Here is a 16,231-nt window from a genome sequence, read left to right on the forward strand (position 1 = left end):
ATGTTTGTAAAGTGTACTGGCTTTTCTTTATTCGGTCAGTTGCTTTTCTAGGAGAATGGGTGACTATTTAATTGTTAAATCCTTGGGACTCTTCCCCCTGTAGCCAAACTCTCCCTATCACGGCAGCTCACTCAGTGGTTATGCATTCTCTCTCTCTCTATACTTCCCACCCCCCACGACCTGCCCAGGATAGCATTAGCCTAGACAATTTTGTCTTATTCATTACGTTAATTTCATTTTTCTAATTTAATGAAGTTAAGATTTATATCTCAGAGTTCTTTTACACTCACCGTTTATTTGGATCTTTTATCAAGAGACCCGAAAGTAATGACTTCGCATCTGACGAGAGAGTTCGAGGGAATTTTATGTCCTCCATTAGTATTAGTTCAAACAGTTTCTCATGATCCTGGTTGTAGAATGGTAATCTCCCACACATCATTTCATACATGACAACTCCCAGGCCCCACCAGTCCACTGCACGACCATAGTCATTGTCTTCTAATACCTAAAATACAAATAAAAAAAAACCAAGCATAAATCATATGGAGTTTCAAACCGATCTTTTCAATCCATTTAGATTGAAGGTTTTCATGTATTAACATATCTTTCAACCTTGCCATGCTGTAATATGGGGCAGAGATTCCCAAAACATTGGACACAGAGGCACTGACCCTACAAAGTTTATTGCTTATTACAAAATTGAGCCCAGCCAGTCCTGGTTGAAATTCTATTCATGCTAAATGGTGCTGTGGCTGCACAATTGTTATTTATATAAATGTCTGAGACAAACAGAACAGAGAAGGTTGTTATCAATGTGACCAGTGCATTTTTCCTTCCCCTGTTCTCCCCCATTCCTTCCCCATTATCCTATCACAGGGCCCTCCATTTCAGGAGAGGAAGGGAAGCTTGATCTACTGGCCATCAACCACCGGCGCTGTCTTTAGATCCTCTCTGACTCCTGTCCTAGGGGTTTTCTCTCTCCTCCTCCCCAACTACGTCCTCTCCTCACTTGGGCTCTCCAACTGCAGCAGGAGAGTCTAAGACTAACATTTTAATACTCAAAGTATGCATAGCTTCCTAGCAGGCTGTTTATATGCTGGACCCCCAGCTACACTTCCCTTCACAGTCCAAAGCACAGAATACCAGAACTGATTCTGGTGCATTGAAATACGCTTGTCTCCACTGTTTATGGCTCTAGAGGACTTCTTATGCCACAACCCCTCACCCCAATATCCCCCAAGAGAATGGAGATAAGCAACCTAGACAAGCTGATTTTAATACACTTTCATAATGAAATGGAGAAACGTATCACAGTGGAACATGGCCATAAAGAAGCCCTAAAAGCAATGCAGTTGAGAGGTACAATGTGTATATACATATATACAGGCATCCTGAAAAGTGCTGATTTGTTCAAATTCCTTTAATTACTCATCTAAGAGCCTTAAAAACTGTGTGACAATTAGAAGTTAATAATATGAATTCCTTCATATGAAATACACTAATTTTAAGTGCACAGGGCACAAATATTTACTCAGGACAGATACAGTTAAGAGGCAAAATACATAATGCAACTTTATTTTGTAAAGCATCTTTTAAATAAACAATAACCCAAAACTTTTTAAGAGTTCAATATAATGAATTATAGACCTGAATAATACACTATAGAGATAATTTAAGAGACACAGGTAAAGGATATAAGAGGTTTTCCTTTGTGACTTGATAACAAAGATGCAGAGATAGCGGAAGGCTGTTCAAGACAAAAGCAGCTGCTAAGGAGAAGGATTTCACAACGACAAAACTGTATTGAGTAGCCAAAGGAGTGGTCAGATAAGTGAAGTGAACTGGAATGGAAGTAGAGAGACACAAGGCCCAGGAGGTCAGTTACAGTCAATGCAGAGATACAGGGGGAAAAAGGTTTATTTAAAAAAAGAGAAAGCCAAATTTATCTGGGACCTTGGAATGAACAAGGATCCAGTATAACTGTTTGGGCATGGGGATGCAATTCTTTGTACTTGTGACAAAGCAGCCAGCAGCATCTGCACATGCTGGGGTCTGAAGGCCTAAGCCAGGGGTGGCCAACCTGTGCCTCCGGAGCCACATGCAGCTCTTCAGAAGTTAATATGCGGCACCTTGTATAGGCACCGACTCCAGGGCTGGAGCTCCAGGCGCCAACTTTCCAATGTGCCAGGGGGTGCTCACTGCTCAACCCCTGGCTCTGCCACAGGCCCTGCCCCGACTCCACCCCTTCCCATACCCTCCCCTGAGCCTGCCGTGCCCTCGCTCCTCCCTCTCCCCCCCAGAACCTCCTACATGCCACAAAACAGCTGATCAGGAGGTGTGGGGTGGGGAGGTAGAGAGGGAGAGGCGCTGATCTGCGGGGCTGCCGGTGGGTGGGAGGCGCTGGAAGCGGGGCTGACGAGGGCCTGCTGACGTATTACTGTTGCTCTTTGGCAATGTACATTGATAAATTCTGGCTCCTTCTCAGGCTCAGATTGGCCACCCCTGGCCTAAGCCTTTTGGGAGAGGACCGAAAATGGAATTGCAATAGCCAAGGTGAGAGGTGATGAAGACAAACAGAAATGGCTGGATTATATCAGTACTACTTTAGAAGACCTTTATGTAGTTGCTCTATTGTTGAATGCTGAAATTGAAAGGGAGTAAATCTGAAACAAATAAATGGAGAAAAGACTGTTACCTACCTTTCGTAACTGTTGTTCTTCGAGATGTGTCGCTCATGTCCATTCTAATAGCTGTGTGCACGCGCTGTGTGCACGATTGTCGCAAGTTTTTCCCCGAGCGGTGCCTTTGTGGCGGTGTATATAGGTCCCTGCCAACCCGCCATTTACGCAGTTCCTCCTTGCAGCATCCAGCACGTTCCTGCAGCATGAGCCACTTCCACAGCTCCCATTGGCCGGAAATGGCGAATCGTGGCCACTGGGAGCTGTGGGCAACTGTGCAAATGTAAACAAACTGTCTAGCGACACGGGCCGCAGGTTGCCCAACACTGACTTAGACACATTCAGAATGAGCCCCAGGCTGCTGAAAATAGTTCGTAGAGTGAACCGATAGTGCAGGCCACTGACTATGGATCTCAGGAATCTCCTGTGTGACAGAATAATTGATATATGAAAGTACGCGTCCTTCAAGTCGAGGGCGGCGTACCAGTCCCCCAGATCCAGGGAAGGAATGATGGTGGCCAGAGGGACCATAAGAAACTTCAGCTTTCTTATGAACATGTTGAAGTTTCACAGATCCAGGATAGGCCTGAGTCCACCCTTGTCCGTCGGGATGAGGAAATATTGGGAGCAGAGCCCCTTACCCCTGAACTCCTGAGGAACCTCCTCTATTGCTCCCAGCACGAGGAGCGATTGCACCTCCTGTAGCAAAAGTTGCTCATGAGAGGGCTCCCTGAAGAGGGACGGGGAAGGCTGGTGGGAGGGCACAGAATTGGATAGAATATCCCACCCATACTGTGCTCAGGACCCAGCAATCTGAAGTAATCTGGGCCCAGGCATGGCAGAAGTGGGACAGACTATTCACAAAGGGAGGGCAAAAATCCAGGATTTGGGCCAGCGCTCCATCCCTGGGCACACCTTCAAAAATTCAGCTTAGAGCCAGGGGGCTGCTTGGAGGAGCCAACACGGGCCGGAGGACTGTGGGGGATGCCTCCTGTTGTTTCTGCCCCTCCTTCGATTATAGTCCTGCCTGGGGGGACCTGGATAGAATTGTGAGAGGAGATGAGGCTTGAAGGGTTTTTTTTGGGGTGCTTGTGTGTGAATTCCCAGAAACTTGAGGGTTGCTCGCAAGTCCTTGAGCCTGTGCAGTCTCGAGTCCATCTTGTCAGTGAACAGCCCCTCACAGTCAAATGAGAGGTCCTGTACAGTGTTCTGGATCTCCGCCGGGAGTCCCGAGATCTGTAACCATGAGCTACGCCTCATTGTGATGCCCATAGCCATGGTTAGCACTGCCGAGTTGGCGGAGTCAGAGCAGCCTGGAGGGAGGTTCTAGCCACCATCCTGCCCTCTTCCAGGACTGCAGCAAATTCCTGTCGGGATTCTGACAGAAGCACCTCCTGAAATTTAGAGAGAGCATTCCACGAGTTGTACACATAGCAGCTAAGTACCAACTGCTGGTTGGAAATTCGAAGCTGGAACCCCCCAGTCGAGTACACTTTTCATCCAGAGGTCCAGCTTCTTAGCATCTTTATTCTTAGGGGCGGGCCTCGGCTGCCCCTGCCGCTCCTTGTGGTTTGATGTGTCGACCACCAAGGTCCCGGGTGAGGGGGTGGGTGAAGAAGTCCTCATACCCCTTCTGAGGGACAAAGTAATGCGGCTCTACTCCCCTAGCCATTGGTGATCTTGACTGGTATCAGCTCTGCCAGGACACATACAACTCTGCCTCTGACTCCGATGAGTAATCCAAGCCCGACCAAGGAGGAGCATATCCTGACAGTGCCGAAGAGCGGTACCGTGGCAATGGGGAAAGGTGCCGCATCATGGTGTGCTTGCCCCAGTGCTGGATAGGAGGTGCTGCCATCAGTGCCAATGCCAATGCCAGAAGAGGTGCAGCAGCCAGTTCTTGCACCACTTGCACCTGAGCCAGTGCACAGGAATAGGAGGCCAGGGACAGTGCCATCACGGCAATTAAGTCCTGTACAGTCTCAAAAATGTCTGGTGTGGAGGGGTAGTCCAGGTCCTCCTCCAACACTTCCCAGACTGGAGAGTACCGCTAGGGTAAAAACTTCCGATGATCATGCACATGGCATGTGCATACACCTATTCGAATGGACATGAGCAATCACTCAAAGAAGAATACTATTTCACACAAACACAGTTAGCTTGTGGAACTCATTGCCACAAACGATCACTGAGGCCAAAGGCTTAACAGAATTCAAAAAAGAAGAGGATGTATATGGATAATGAGAATATCCAGAGGTACACTAGACAGGATTTTTTAAAAAGGAAAAAAAAAAATCCGAAGTGAAATAAACCCTCATGCTTTAGGGCACAAGGCAACCTTTAACCTTTGAAAATTAGGGAAAGTTTCTTCCTGTGACCAGGTTATTCCAGAACTCTGTCAACTAACGGAGCTTCTTGCACCTTCCTCTAAAGCATTTGATACTGGCCATGGTAAGAGACAGAACACAGACCAGGTGAACCACTGATCTGGGTCAGTATTGCAATTCCAATGGCCTCATGTCAATGTATATATTCAAATATGTAGTCTTCACTATCATTAAAGATTAGGAGTACTATGATGAAAATGTATATTACTAAGGTCATGTATAGAACTAAGATCAAGAATAGTAAGTTTTAACAAATTAACTCATGCTATACATAATTTTATACATTTATAAATAAATTATATTTATTTATGCCAAAACACAGAGACTCAGATATTTTTTATTATATCAGAATTTGATACTTTCAAGGAAAGGGTGAGATTTTGGAGAGTGTAAAATTAAACTAATTTCCTGTATACATACATGTGACCAAATGAACTAAAATTACTTTTGCTTTTTAAGATTAAATATTGTATGAGTAGGAGAGTGTTCCAAGCGATTTGCTGAAAAACTGAATATCAATTTGTGATGTTTAGAATATTTTAATCACCATTTTCTCTAACTTAGAGGAAAGGCAAATTTTTCACATATGCGGTCATTTCTACTGTTTGCTGTCATTACAAGAAAAAGGCTAACTAAATAAAACGGTGACACAATGGTACATATACTACACATAAGATGAGGTGTGGACTGCATGTATGAGTTAGAAAATGGCAATGGAGGAAAAAAACCTTTCATTTTCTGAACACGGCATTATCACATGGCCAATAGCTGGAGTGTATTGTATGTGGGGTTTTACCTAATAATAATAAAAAGTATGAGCAACCTTTTGCTGCATTCCCACAACAGCAACAAAACAGTGGTACAAAGAAAGAGCCAAATGTGATTTTTAACTTCTTTTTACATAAAATAATAAATAAGCATAAAAACTGGATTAACTGCCTCACGAACCCGCATATCACCAGCCGGGTTCTCATCCCCAGCTGGCAAAACTGGCAACCCTTTATTTTTGTTTAAATACCTGGTTTACAGCCAACCAGAGAAGCAAGTACATTCAAAGGTTTTAGTTTAGGAAAAAGAGCAATAAAAAAATAATGTTAAATTATGGAAAATGTGTGTCAGTTTATTATAATATAAATTTAATACCGTGTATAATGAAGTCATAGTAAACGCATGAAATTATTTTTTTCTTTACATCAGAAATATTATGTGCAAAATTCTATCTTAAGAAATTTTCAGAATTTACAGGATGTGGAAAGTTAATGGCACTGGTTAGTGCTCAGTACCTCTTAGGATCAAATCTATATTAAGTGTATATGTACAAGAGTGAGTGTCTGTGTGTGTATGTATTTTCTCATAGTGCTACAGTATCTTTTTCAACCAATTCTGAAAACTTTTAAAAAATGGAATGTATCTTGAGGTCAGGAATGCTCCACCTCAATAGGTTACACACACCTTTTAGAGTAAAGCTTAAAGGAGCATGATAAAAAGTTAAGTAGTTTACAAATGTCAAAAGAACAGTATTTTAAGGTTGTTCATGAGTACAGCACAGAACTGCAAAGAAACTGGAAGAAAATACAGAAATGTTGACTATACGGCTGCATTTTCTTGAATTAGGGGTGCGTATTTAAATCACATGCTTGGCGCCCCCCTCCCCCAAAGTGTACACCACTCAAGCTAAACAAATCATTCAAGTACACTTTTGTCTTTTCCTCATTTTCCCCCATGACTCTTTTATACAAGGTTGCAAAAGTTCTAATATCACCCCTCCTGTTCAAAGGGCATAAGAGCCTTCTAGAAGATCAGTAAAGAGGTGTGAGCTACAGTGTGTGTGATTTCAGTGTGCAGATGACAGCCAGCTCTACTTCATCATATCAAGTCATTGCAGCTGGCTTACTTACCTAGTGTTTGATGGAGACTGGGATGTGGGTAAAAGCAAGCTGACTGAGGCTCAACTTGGATAAAACTGTGGACTGGGGAAAGACTCAAGAAATGAGATATTATGGGCTCCCTTAAATGAGGGAGCATGCCGGCCATTTGTTACCACGGGTCACAACTTAAAGATTATGTTGGGTTGCTTACCTACTCCTGTACGTCTAGATAGCAGGATAAGCCATTTGAATTTGACTAGAAGATTATCAGGCTGATTCTCGTTAAGGCCTTAAAGTGGCCATAAATTAAATTTACAATTAAATTGTGATGATTATTAAACTTTAACAGACACTGGAATGACTCTAAAATATACAGTCTTATTTGTATCGAACACAGGGCATAGTATGGGTTGGAAAAGTGCTTTAACAAGGACCTGCACAGATACTGCTAAGGTGTACTATAGTGGACCAGGTTCCCAACCAGTAAGGAAGCGGTTAAAGAGCTACTCTGGGCACAATCAGCACCAAACTTCTGCTTCTGTGAGGACTGTCAAACCTGGAGAGGGGCAGCTCCTTATATGGTAGGATCCAAGCCCAGTGCGGGGTGGCACTCAGAGGGAAGCGGAGCTTGAACTCCTGGGCCCCACAAAGCAGGGCTGCTTACCAGAATAGCTCCTGAAGAACCTCTGCTGCCTGGATCCTCTGAAGAGATAAAGGGGAGCATCTTTACTTCTGGAGGGGGAAGGGAGCATTATTTGTTTGGTTTTTTTAGAGCTTAGGGTGCACAGCCCAGACTCCCCCTAGATACACAGGAATTTAGGAACCCAATCACCCCCCTCAGAGACCACTTATCTTCAGTCTTGTGAGGAACAGCAGGATTAGCCCAGATTGTTTTGTGGGCTGTAGGATTATTTTATTTGCCTTTTTCGTTTAGAACTGCTGTTATACCCAGAAGGGCTTCATAAGACATATAGCTGAAGAATTGCACCTGGCACTCCAAATCAGGGCTACAGTGATGCCAGAAAAAGATGTCTGGAATGAGAGAGGCACCCATCCCCACAGCAAGTGAATGCCCTACAGGTATATCCTACGACAAAATATTTGCCTCAAGAATATGCAGTTACTTAAGTGCTCTTACAGATGTTTTATGGGCACTGGACAATATTGTAATGTCAAACAGGGTTAAGCTGTTGATTTGCATAAGAACTTCAATTTTCACTATGCTTAAAAGGCTAGCAAACCTAATTATGTTATTATATAGATATAGCAAAATACCAGTACCAGCTAACAAAATTTATTTAAAATAGGTAGGCAGCTGTATTTCAGATCTGACTCAGATATCTGATACATAAAATGATTTTTAAAGCAAAAGTTCAAGAAAAAATAATTGCCCCATATTTATACTTTTATCAATTTAGACATTAAACACAATCCACACCCGAGGCCGTCAATCTCTAGAAAACCACTCTCACCTTTTCTCTATCCAGCTGCAATGGTGAGTCAATCAAATGTATTTAATGGTTTTAGTGAGTTCACCATCTGCTAACTGAACAGGGTTTTAAGGCAAATGCTATCAGCCATTTATAGGCGTGACTATGTGATGGGATACTGCTTACATAAGTGGGGTACAGTTTTCCAAAAACCCTTGCTACTGCCCTGGCATGGAAATAATGAACCAAACAAGGATCTGCAGGTGCCCTTCACAGAAAGGAGCATGTATCCGCACACAACTAGTAAGCACTGATTAGTATAGTGCTGTTGCTACTGCTTCTTGAGAGATTCAAGCCCCTAGTGGCTTCTCAAAGTCTTCTTCCTGATTAGAGGAGACTAGCTCATGCACTCCATAGTTTGTTTACCATACGGTACCAAAAAGCAATCTGATGATTTTAACTTTTATTTTTTAACTCTACTAATCTAAGACAAACACTCCTGTGACCATGAGAATGAAAGACTCCACATCCCATTGTCAGTCTCTTACAAACTGTTGTTCATAAGATTTATTTTTTAAAGGCAATAGAAATCACTTTCACACGGTTGTGTGCATTAATCATTAATGTCATAAAAGACGACTTCTTGGGGTACTGAACACACTTGACATTCAGTTTACTCACAGTCTCTCTCAACACTTTAGAGATATTCATTATAAGACAATGCAGACCCTGACATATCTTATCGCTCAATCAATTCTGACAGAACAGATGGGAAAAGATTAAAACAAGTAAAACTGTCTGCACACCTATGTTGTGAAAGAAAACTGAGAACTTGGATACACCAATTTACAGTTAATTCAGGGGGGGGAAACTGTTTTCAATTAACCTTACCGTTCAGGTGAATAGTATGCACCTAATAATTTCTACTAACACTTCACACATTCTTATCACTTCAGTTGTTGGTCTGTTAGAAAATATTCACCACCCATATATTTTTCAATAGAAGTTAAAAATATATTTGTTATAACTTTGTATGAATTGTGGCAACTGTTGCAGCAACAAGAAAGTATATAATTTAAAGCTCTGATCAACAGTGGTGATAGATATTTTACAAAACAGTCTCAGACACCTATCACTTAAATAAAGTAAGAAAATCGCACATACACAAGGTTGCGGTGGTGTCTGTAAGAACCTGCAGAGCTAGAACCTGGGACCCTGGGGGTTCTGGGCCACTAACATCTCTGCATCACCACAGGAGGACCCTGTGAGGCTGGGCTCAGCAGGAAGTACTGCCCAGCAGGACCTGAGTGGTAGCCCCTCATAGCCCACTGATTGGCTGGTACTAGGACTTAAACCAGGAAGCCATGAAGGGAGCTGCCTTAGCAACAACACAAACTGCCTGCCCATCTCTGCTTGCAATAGACCCAAGATTCTGGCTTCTGACCCTGGTTTGTCCTCGACTTCGTTATTCGATTGTCTGTAACCTGGAGCCTGACCTCAATCTCTTGGTAATCTGACCCTGCCTGATGCCTGTCTCTCAGTCTGCCTTCTGGCCTGTTTCAGACTCTGACCTCCCAATATCCTGTCCCTGCCTGCCCTCAGATGACTGATTCTCAGTCTGCTCACTGGCCTGTCTCAGACTCTGACCTCCTCGTGGTATCTGACTCAGTCTGAATCCCAACTCCTGCTCAGACCAGTAGGTCTGACCGCCCACATGCTGGTTGTGACAGTGTCAATCAAATTATGAGTTCTGTGAGTTTAACTGTACCCAAAGAATGATAAATCTCCCAACTTCGTAGTTTGAAAAAACTGAACATTTGGCCTGAGGAGTTGATAGAGACTTACCCATCTCCCAGTTTGGCAAGAACACTGGAGATGTAGGATCTCAGTAGGAGAGGAGCCATTTTTCCCCATCTAGCCAGTTTTCTCAGGCATTTCCCCTCATTTTAAGATTAGCATACACTGCCGCATGATTTGGCAGTCCTGTACAGGAGTTTTTCCTATTCACTTTTAGGAGTAAAGTTCCCCTTTTCTCCCTCCTTCTCTTTACGATATCTTAAAATACTTAATAGACAGAATAAACTGGCTGCTGTAACAGCAAACTTTTCATTTTTCATCCATCAAAAGACAGATCTTTTTCAACTACTGTCAAACTAAGAACTTACTGTGCTCTTACGTGAGTTTAAAAAACCCTGTCAGAGCAAAAAACAATGAGATACCAACTTAAACGTGCAACTCCCAACAAGTAACAATAACTTCAACAGATTACAAAAAGTGAAAAATATTAGGCATCTACACAGAAATTTTCTTTCCCAGTAAAAGACCACAGTACTACAACAGCAGGGTTTGCCTACTCAAGAAAAATCAAATCCTCAGAGCTAATATGGAGACAATGGATAATAAAGTAAGAGGGAAATACATTCGTACTGTAGGATTACAAAATAATCTTCATAGAAGCACCCGGGGTGACTGTACAAATGGTTACTAGAGGCTTCAGATCCACAGAACCTATCATTCCTCCTTCAGCTTGATATCATTAGGTACTCCCCAGTTAGGAAAATTGAGTGATTTATGGCCCTACTTGGAGTCTTAACACACACTTCCATCTATGAGATGCAAGACAAGCTGGAGAAGTAATGAATACACATACTTCTGCAAGATTATTTTTCCTGATTAATTAGCCATTCTTGCTGAGAAGATGTAGCACCTTCGCCAGAGTCTTAAAAAAAGGGAGGGGGGATATTTTGGGCTTTTACTTATACCTTGTAATTCTCAGCAAAACTAAGGACTGTTGGTGGAGGACACACTTATATTTTCATTATCACATGGACACTACTGCAAGCTGTACCTGGATGATAAGGGAGTTTGCCAATATTGATGGACTAAATTAATTAAAAGAACATTACATTAACAAAAGCTTATCTTAATTTTATAGGGAACTGTCATATTTAATTGTTTTGGACAAAAATGTGGCTTATATTAGAAAACTAATCCCTACTTTGAAGTACTGGGTTGTACAAGATAGTTATAGACAGACAATGTGCAACTGAAATGTCTTCTACTTTTGGGGTTTTTTTATGTTTTTAGCATATTCGTTACATCTTTAAGAGGAAAGATGTCTGATACTGTGTAGTGGGGCAGCTGCCCCACTCCTGGAGAACAGGGGTTAAAAGCAGCCAAGCTAGGCTGATTGGGGAAGCAGCCACAGCTGGGGCCATGCCAATCAGGGCCCAGCTGGCCCTGATAAAAGGGCTGTGGACCAGGAGCTGAAGGAGTCTCTCTCTAGCTCTGGAGAGAGAAGTTGGCTGCCTGGGAGAGAAGGGTACCTGAGGTAGAGTAGTGCTGGGGAAAGGCAAGAGGAACTGGGGAGCTCCAGCCTTGTAACTCCCCAGGCTGCAGGCCTTGTGCAAGGCCTAAAGAAGGTACTGGGGCTGCAGAGGTACAGTCCAGGGTTAGGCAGAGGCAGCTGGCCCAAACCCCCTTGCCTGTGATGAGCGGTTTACAGACTGCAGGCTGCCCCAGTGAGCGGGGGCTAGATGTCTGCCAGTAGCCACTGAGACAAGGTAGGGATAGAGGGTTGAGGGCCCCCCTGGGAGGGGAGACCCAGCATGTGGGGGTACTGCAGAGGGCAGAACTCCAAGGTAAAGGGCACCGGGGTCCGGGAGGGACACGGGGGCCCTAAGGCAAGCAAGACACTGGCCAGGAGGAGGCGCTCCATATTCTGGAGAGCTAATTCCCGAGACGGCCAGGGGGAGGCGCCGACCAGGTGAGTCATCGCTTCGCTACACACTGGTTGTGGACAATAAGGCTGCACGTCTGGAGAGATTAGCCAGACTGCATGAAGATTCAGAAGTATTTACATTAGAACACTCGTATCTGGCCTAGGGAGAAAGCCGAGAGTAACTCTTCTTCTACTCTTGTAGGAGCTGTTGTGCGTGTTCAGTTGTACAAATATTTTCTCATGTCAATGCTGCGTGGCCTTTTGATCTTGCTGCTGCTGTTTGCAAATAAGTGATGTTACTGATCTGTGTATCCTGCCTTGCCTAAATTTCATCACGTTGACTTCAAGGATCCTTGGTTTAATGCTAAGGGGACAAAAATGCTGGCACTCAAGTTATTAGCATTCATTTTACGACGTAGGTAGGTTCATGAGAAAGACCAGTGTGGTCCACAATACTATAACAAACTATAACAGAAAGGGAAAAAAGGACGACTTGTCTGAAATTTCACAAGTACAAAAATTCAAGGAAAAATGTAATTTTTTCCATTTTCACATGCTTCAAAGTGAAAAATAACTTTGCTTAAAATTTTGATGTAAAGTCATTGATTGGCAAACAGTTTCCTGCAAATATAACTTCATACTCCTATTTATAACACAAACATGAGTGTGTGTAATGAAGGTATATAGTCTCTCCACCCCCACTAAGCCACAAGAATCTCTTCACCTGCTGCTGAAATGAAGTTCAATATACAATAAACCAGCTCTTCAACCCCTCACTGCAACATCATTACATAGTATTTGTCTTACCTGACTAACTATTATTGTGTTCCTACATGTGACGTGACCAGATTATGCATGATAGTACCTTGGGAGACCTAGATAGTATGGGATGTATTTAAATTGGGAGTAAATAAATTAAAAAAAATCAATGGAAACTTAAGTAAAATTTAGTTAATTGTATTCTGCTTAACTAAATTTCAATTTGTCCAAGACAACAAGGGCAACACCTCCACGCTTGTGAAAATTCCATGAGATCGTTGAGGACCACAAGTGGTCAGAACTTGGAGTTTTTGGTGTCATCTAGAAATTACCACCTAACAGAAAAGTGCTCCCAACCACCATGATAGGGCAGTGGTTCAGTATGGATTCTGAATAATATGAAGGGTGTCATTCAACTGAATCATTAATGCCATTTCCTATAGTTTCCTGAGTTTTCCTTGAAGGTTTCCCATTCAGGTACTCAGTAGTCTAGATTTTACTTAGTTTATGAGATCAAATATACCGCATCCAGGGAAGTTTTGTAACAAATGATGTAGAAATGGAGGTTACTAACCTGTAACTGGAGGTTCTTCAAGATGTGTGGTCCATTTCTGTTCCCGACATCGGTACACATGAGCATCATGCACCTAAGACCAGAGATCTTTGGTAAGCGGCATTTGTTGGTTTGCATACGCCCAGTTCTCCTTTCGTTTTGAACCCAGGGCACAAGGGGCAGTGTGGACCAGTGCTTCACCAATTTCTTCTCCTACTGTGAATCCAGTTATGAGTCACAGCAGAGAGGATGTAGGGCGGGTAGTGGAAAACAGATAGGGATTACACATCTCAAAGAACCACTGGTTACAAGCAAGTAACCTCAATTTTTTCTTTGAGTGATGGTCCCTATGTGTATTCCACACATGGGAGATTAGCAAGCAGTAGTCAAACAGGAGCTGAAAGCGAGGACGCAGAAGTGATGGCTGACTGTAATACTGCTGTCCCCACAACTGTATCTGTAGTAGAAGATTAGACCAACACATAATGTCTTGTGAAGGTGCGTAAGAAGCTCCAGGTAGCTGCCCTACATATCTCTAACAGATATATCTCTCAGAGATGCATGCAGCAAGGTTGCTTGTGATCTAGTAGAATGGGCTCTCACCACCCCAGGTGAACTAGTTACACAGAATAATGTAGCCAGAGATTCATTTGGAAAGTCTCTGAACAGACATAGCTTGACCTCGATCTCTCTCTGCTATGGCAACAAAAAGTCTAACTGTCTTTCTAATTGCTTTTATTCTTTGTAGATAACAGGCCACTGCTCTTCAGAAAGCTACATAATGAAGACTTCTCACCTCATCAGAGGCATGTGGATTTGGAAAAAATTACCGGTAAGTGGATGGTGTGACTTCTGTGAAATTCTGAAACTACTACAGGGATGAATTTCAGGTGGCAGCAAAGGGAGACCTTTATGGAATGTAATATATAGTGGTTCTGCCATGACTGCTCCCAGCTTACCGACCCATCTGGCTGATGCGATGAGGACTAGGAAAACAACTTTAATCATGAAATGGATATAGAACATGTGGCTAAAGGTTCAAAGGGAGGTTTGGTGAGACATGAAAGAATGGTGGAAAGGATCTAATAAGTCCCTTCAGAATCTAGTCATCCTGGGATGAGTGAAGCTGATGTGGTCATCAATGCAGGGGATGAAACACACTAATTGCTACTCAATGAACCTGTAGGGAAATAATAGAGAGGGTCTCAAGGGTAAATAGATTTTTCTAGAATCGCAGGAATCCCAGTGGACTCTGAAGGTACCTGGCATTGTTGTGCTCCAGAGGACAAACACTTCCACTTAGCTGAATAGCATCTCCTGGTAGAATCCTTCCTGCTTTGGTTGAGGATGGATTGAACTGACCTGAAATATGAACGCTCTACATCTGATTGTGAAGTTCTGTGCTGAGAGCATCAGCCATGAGGCTAACCCAAAGTATTTTGGTGTTACACTGAACCAGAAGTGACCTTCGACAACACCTCGAGAACAACCGTGATAAGGTGAGGTCTTGTGTCGTGCTTATCAGGAAATTGGCCGGAACATCATGGGGCTCCAGTCCATGGACCTTACAAACTGCAACAATTGCCTTGGTATATTTTGCAGCTGAATACTGTGCGCCAGCATCATCTCACAGTAGTCATACTAACCTCCTTGATGCTCAACTCAGTAACGCATGCACATAGTGTCAGGGACGCTCAAATTGACTCCAATCGACTGGCTCCCAGTCCTATTGCACATCCAGCCTCCACAGATTAGAAGAGCTACCCAGACATCTCACTTTCTCAACCATGTCAATGCAAACGTGAAGATCCCGTTGCCCAATGACTTTCAGAACCCACCAAAGACAAGATGCAAATCCCGCAAATCTCTATGGAACTGCATCAAGACCCTTATACTGAACTTTGATGCTGAGGCTCAATGGAGGGCCACATGGAGCATTTTGACCACTAAAAATGAAAAGGCTTGTTATTGACCCTGTCAAGGAACCACCGGGTTTTGATTTATGTTGGAAAGATTGGTGCAGATTGAATCATATCAGTACATCTCATAGGAGATGGGGACAAACCCTCTTTAAATGGAAAATCAGCCAAACACTTATATGCAACTGTGGTCACCAGGCACAAACAATGAAGCACCTCATATCTGAGAGTTCCCTTTGTTCTTTTGCCGGAGGCTTGAAGGACATTCACCAGTTCACTGCTGTGGCAATGTGCTGGCTATCAAATCTAGATATAAATTTGTAATCACTGCTACCTACCCAAGCCATATGAAAGAAGTCTACACCTGATGCCAATCAAAATACCAGGCCTTGAGTTGCAGTGGCCCTGGATTGAGATGCTTGATAGTGGTATTGTGTTGTGTTAGCAGGTTCGGAAATGGTCAGATGTTGACAGGCATATGGTTTAAAGTCTCACTTGTTCCTTGAACCAGAACCATCTCAGCTAGCTGGGCACAACAAGGATGACTCAAGCCCTGTTTTGATAGATTTTCTACAGAACCCATGGTATTAATGAGATGAGAGGGAAAGCATACCTGAAATGATCCCTCCATGGTAGCATAAGGGCATCTCACTTTGAGTCCGTCTAGAGCTGCTCTGGAGCCGTACAGGAGACATTTTTTGTTTGCCTGAGAGACAAAGAGGTCCCAAGACAGCATTCCCCACTGATTAAAGACCTTATTCAGGACCAAACTGTGAATCTCCCACTTGTAGTCCATGAAAAAAATGTCTGCTGGGGAATTCTGCACTCTTGGTAATTATGCTGCTGAAAGGGCTATATAAAGTCTGAAACACCAATTCCAATGGCTGGCTCTCTCTACACATACAGGAAGGGATCT

General features: G+C 43.2%; 1 protein-coding gene across 4 annotated transcripts in view; it reads right to left on the bottom strand.

Annotated features, from left to right (window-relative positions):
- The window catches only part of AKT3 (AKT serine/threonine kinase 3), a 270,822-nt gene that overhangs the window by 38,965 nt on the left and 215,626 nt on the right, over positions 1-16,231 (bottom strand). For all 4 annotated transcript variants that reach the window (XM_073338271.2, XM_073338263.2, XM_078852231.1 and 1 more), the window contains one exon: positions 291-505. In XM_073338271.2, the coding sequence (XP_073194372.1) occupies positions 291-505 (215 nt within the window). The remainder of the gene's footprint in view (positions 1-290; positions 506-16,231) is intronic.

This window comes from Lepidochelys kempii, chromosome 3, assembly GCF_965140285.1.
Source record: "Lepidochelys kempii isolate rLepKem1 chromosome 3, rLepKem1.hap1, whole genome shotgun sequence".
NCBI lineage: Eukaryota > Metazoa > Chordata > Testudines > Cheloniidae > Lepidochelys > Lepidochelys kempii.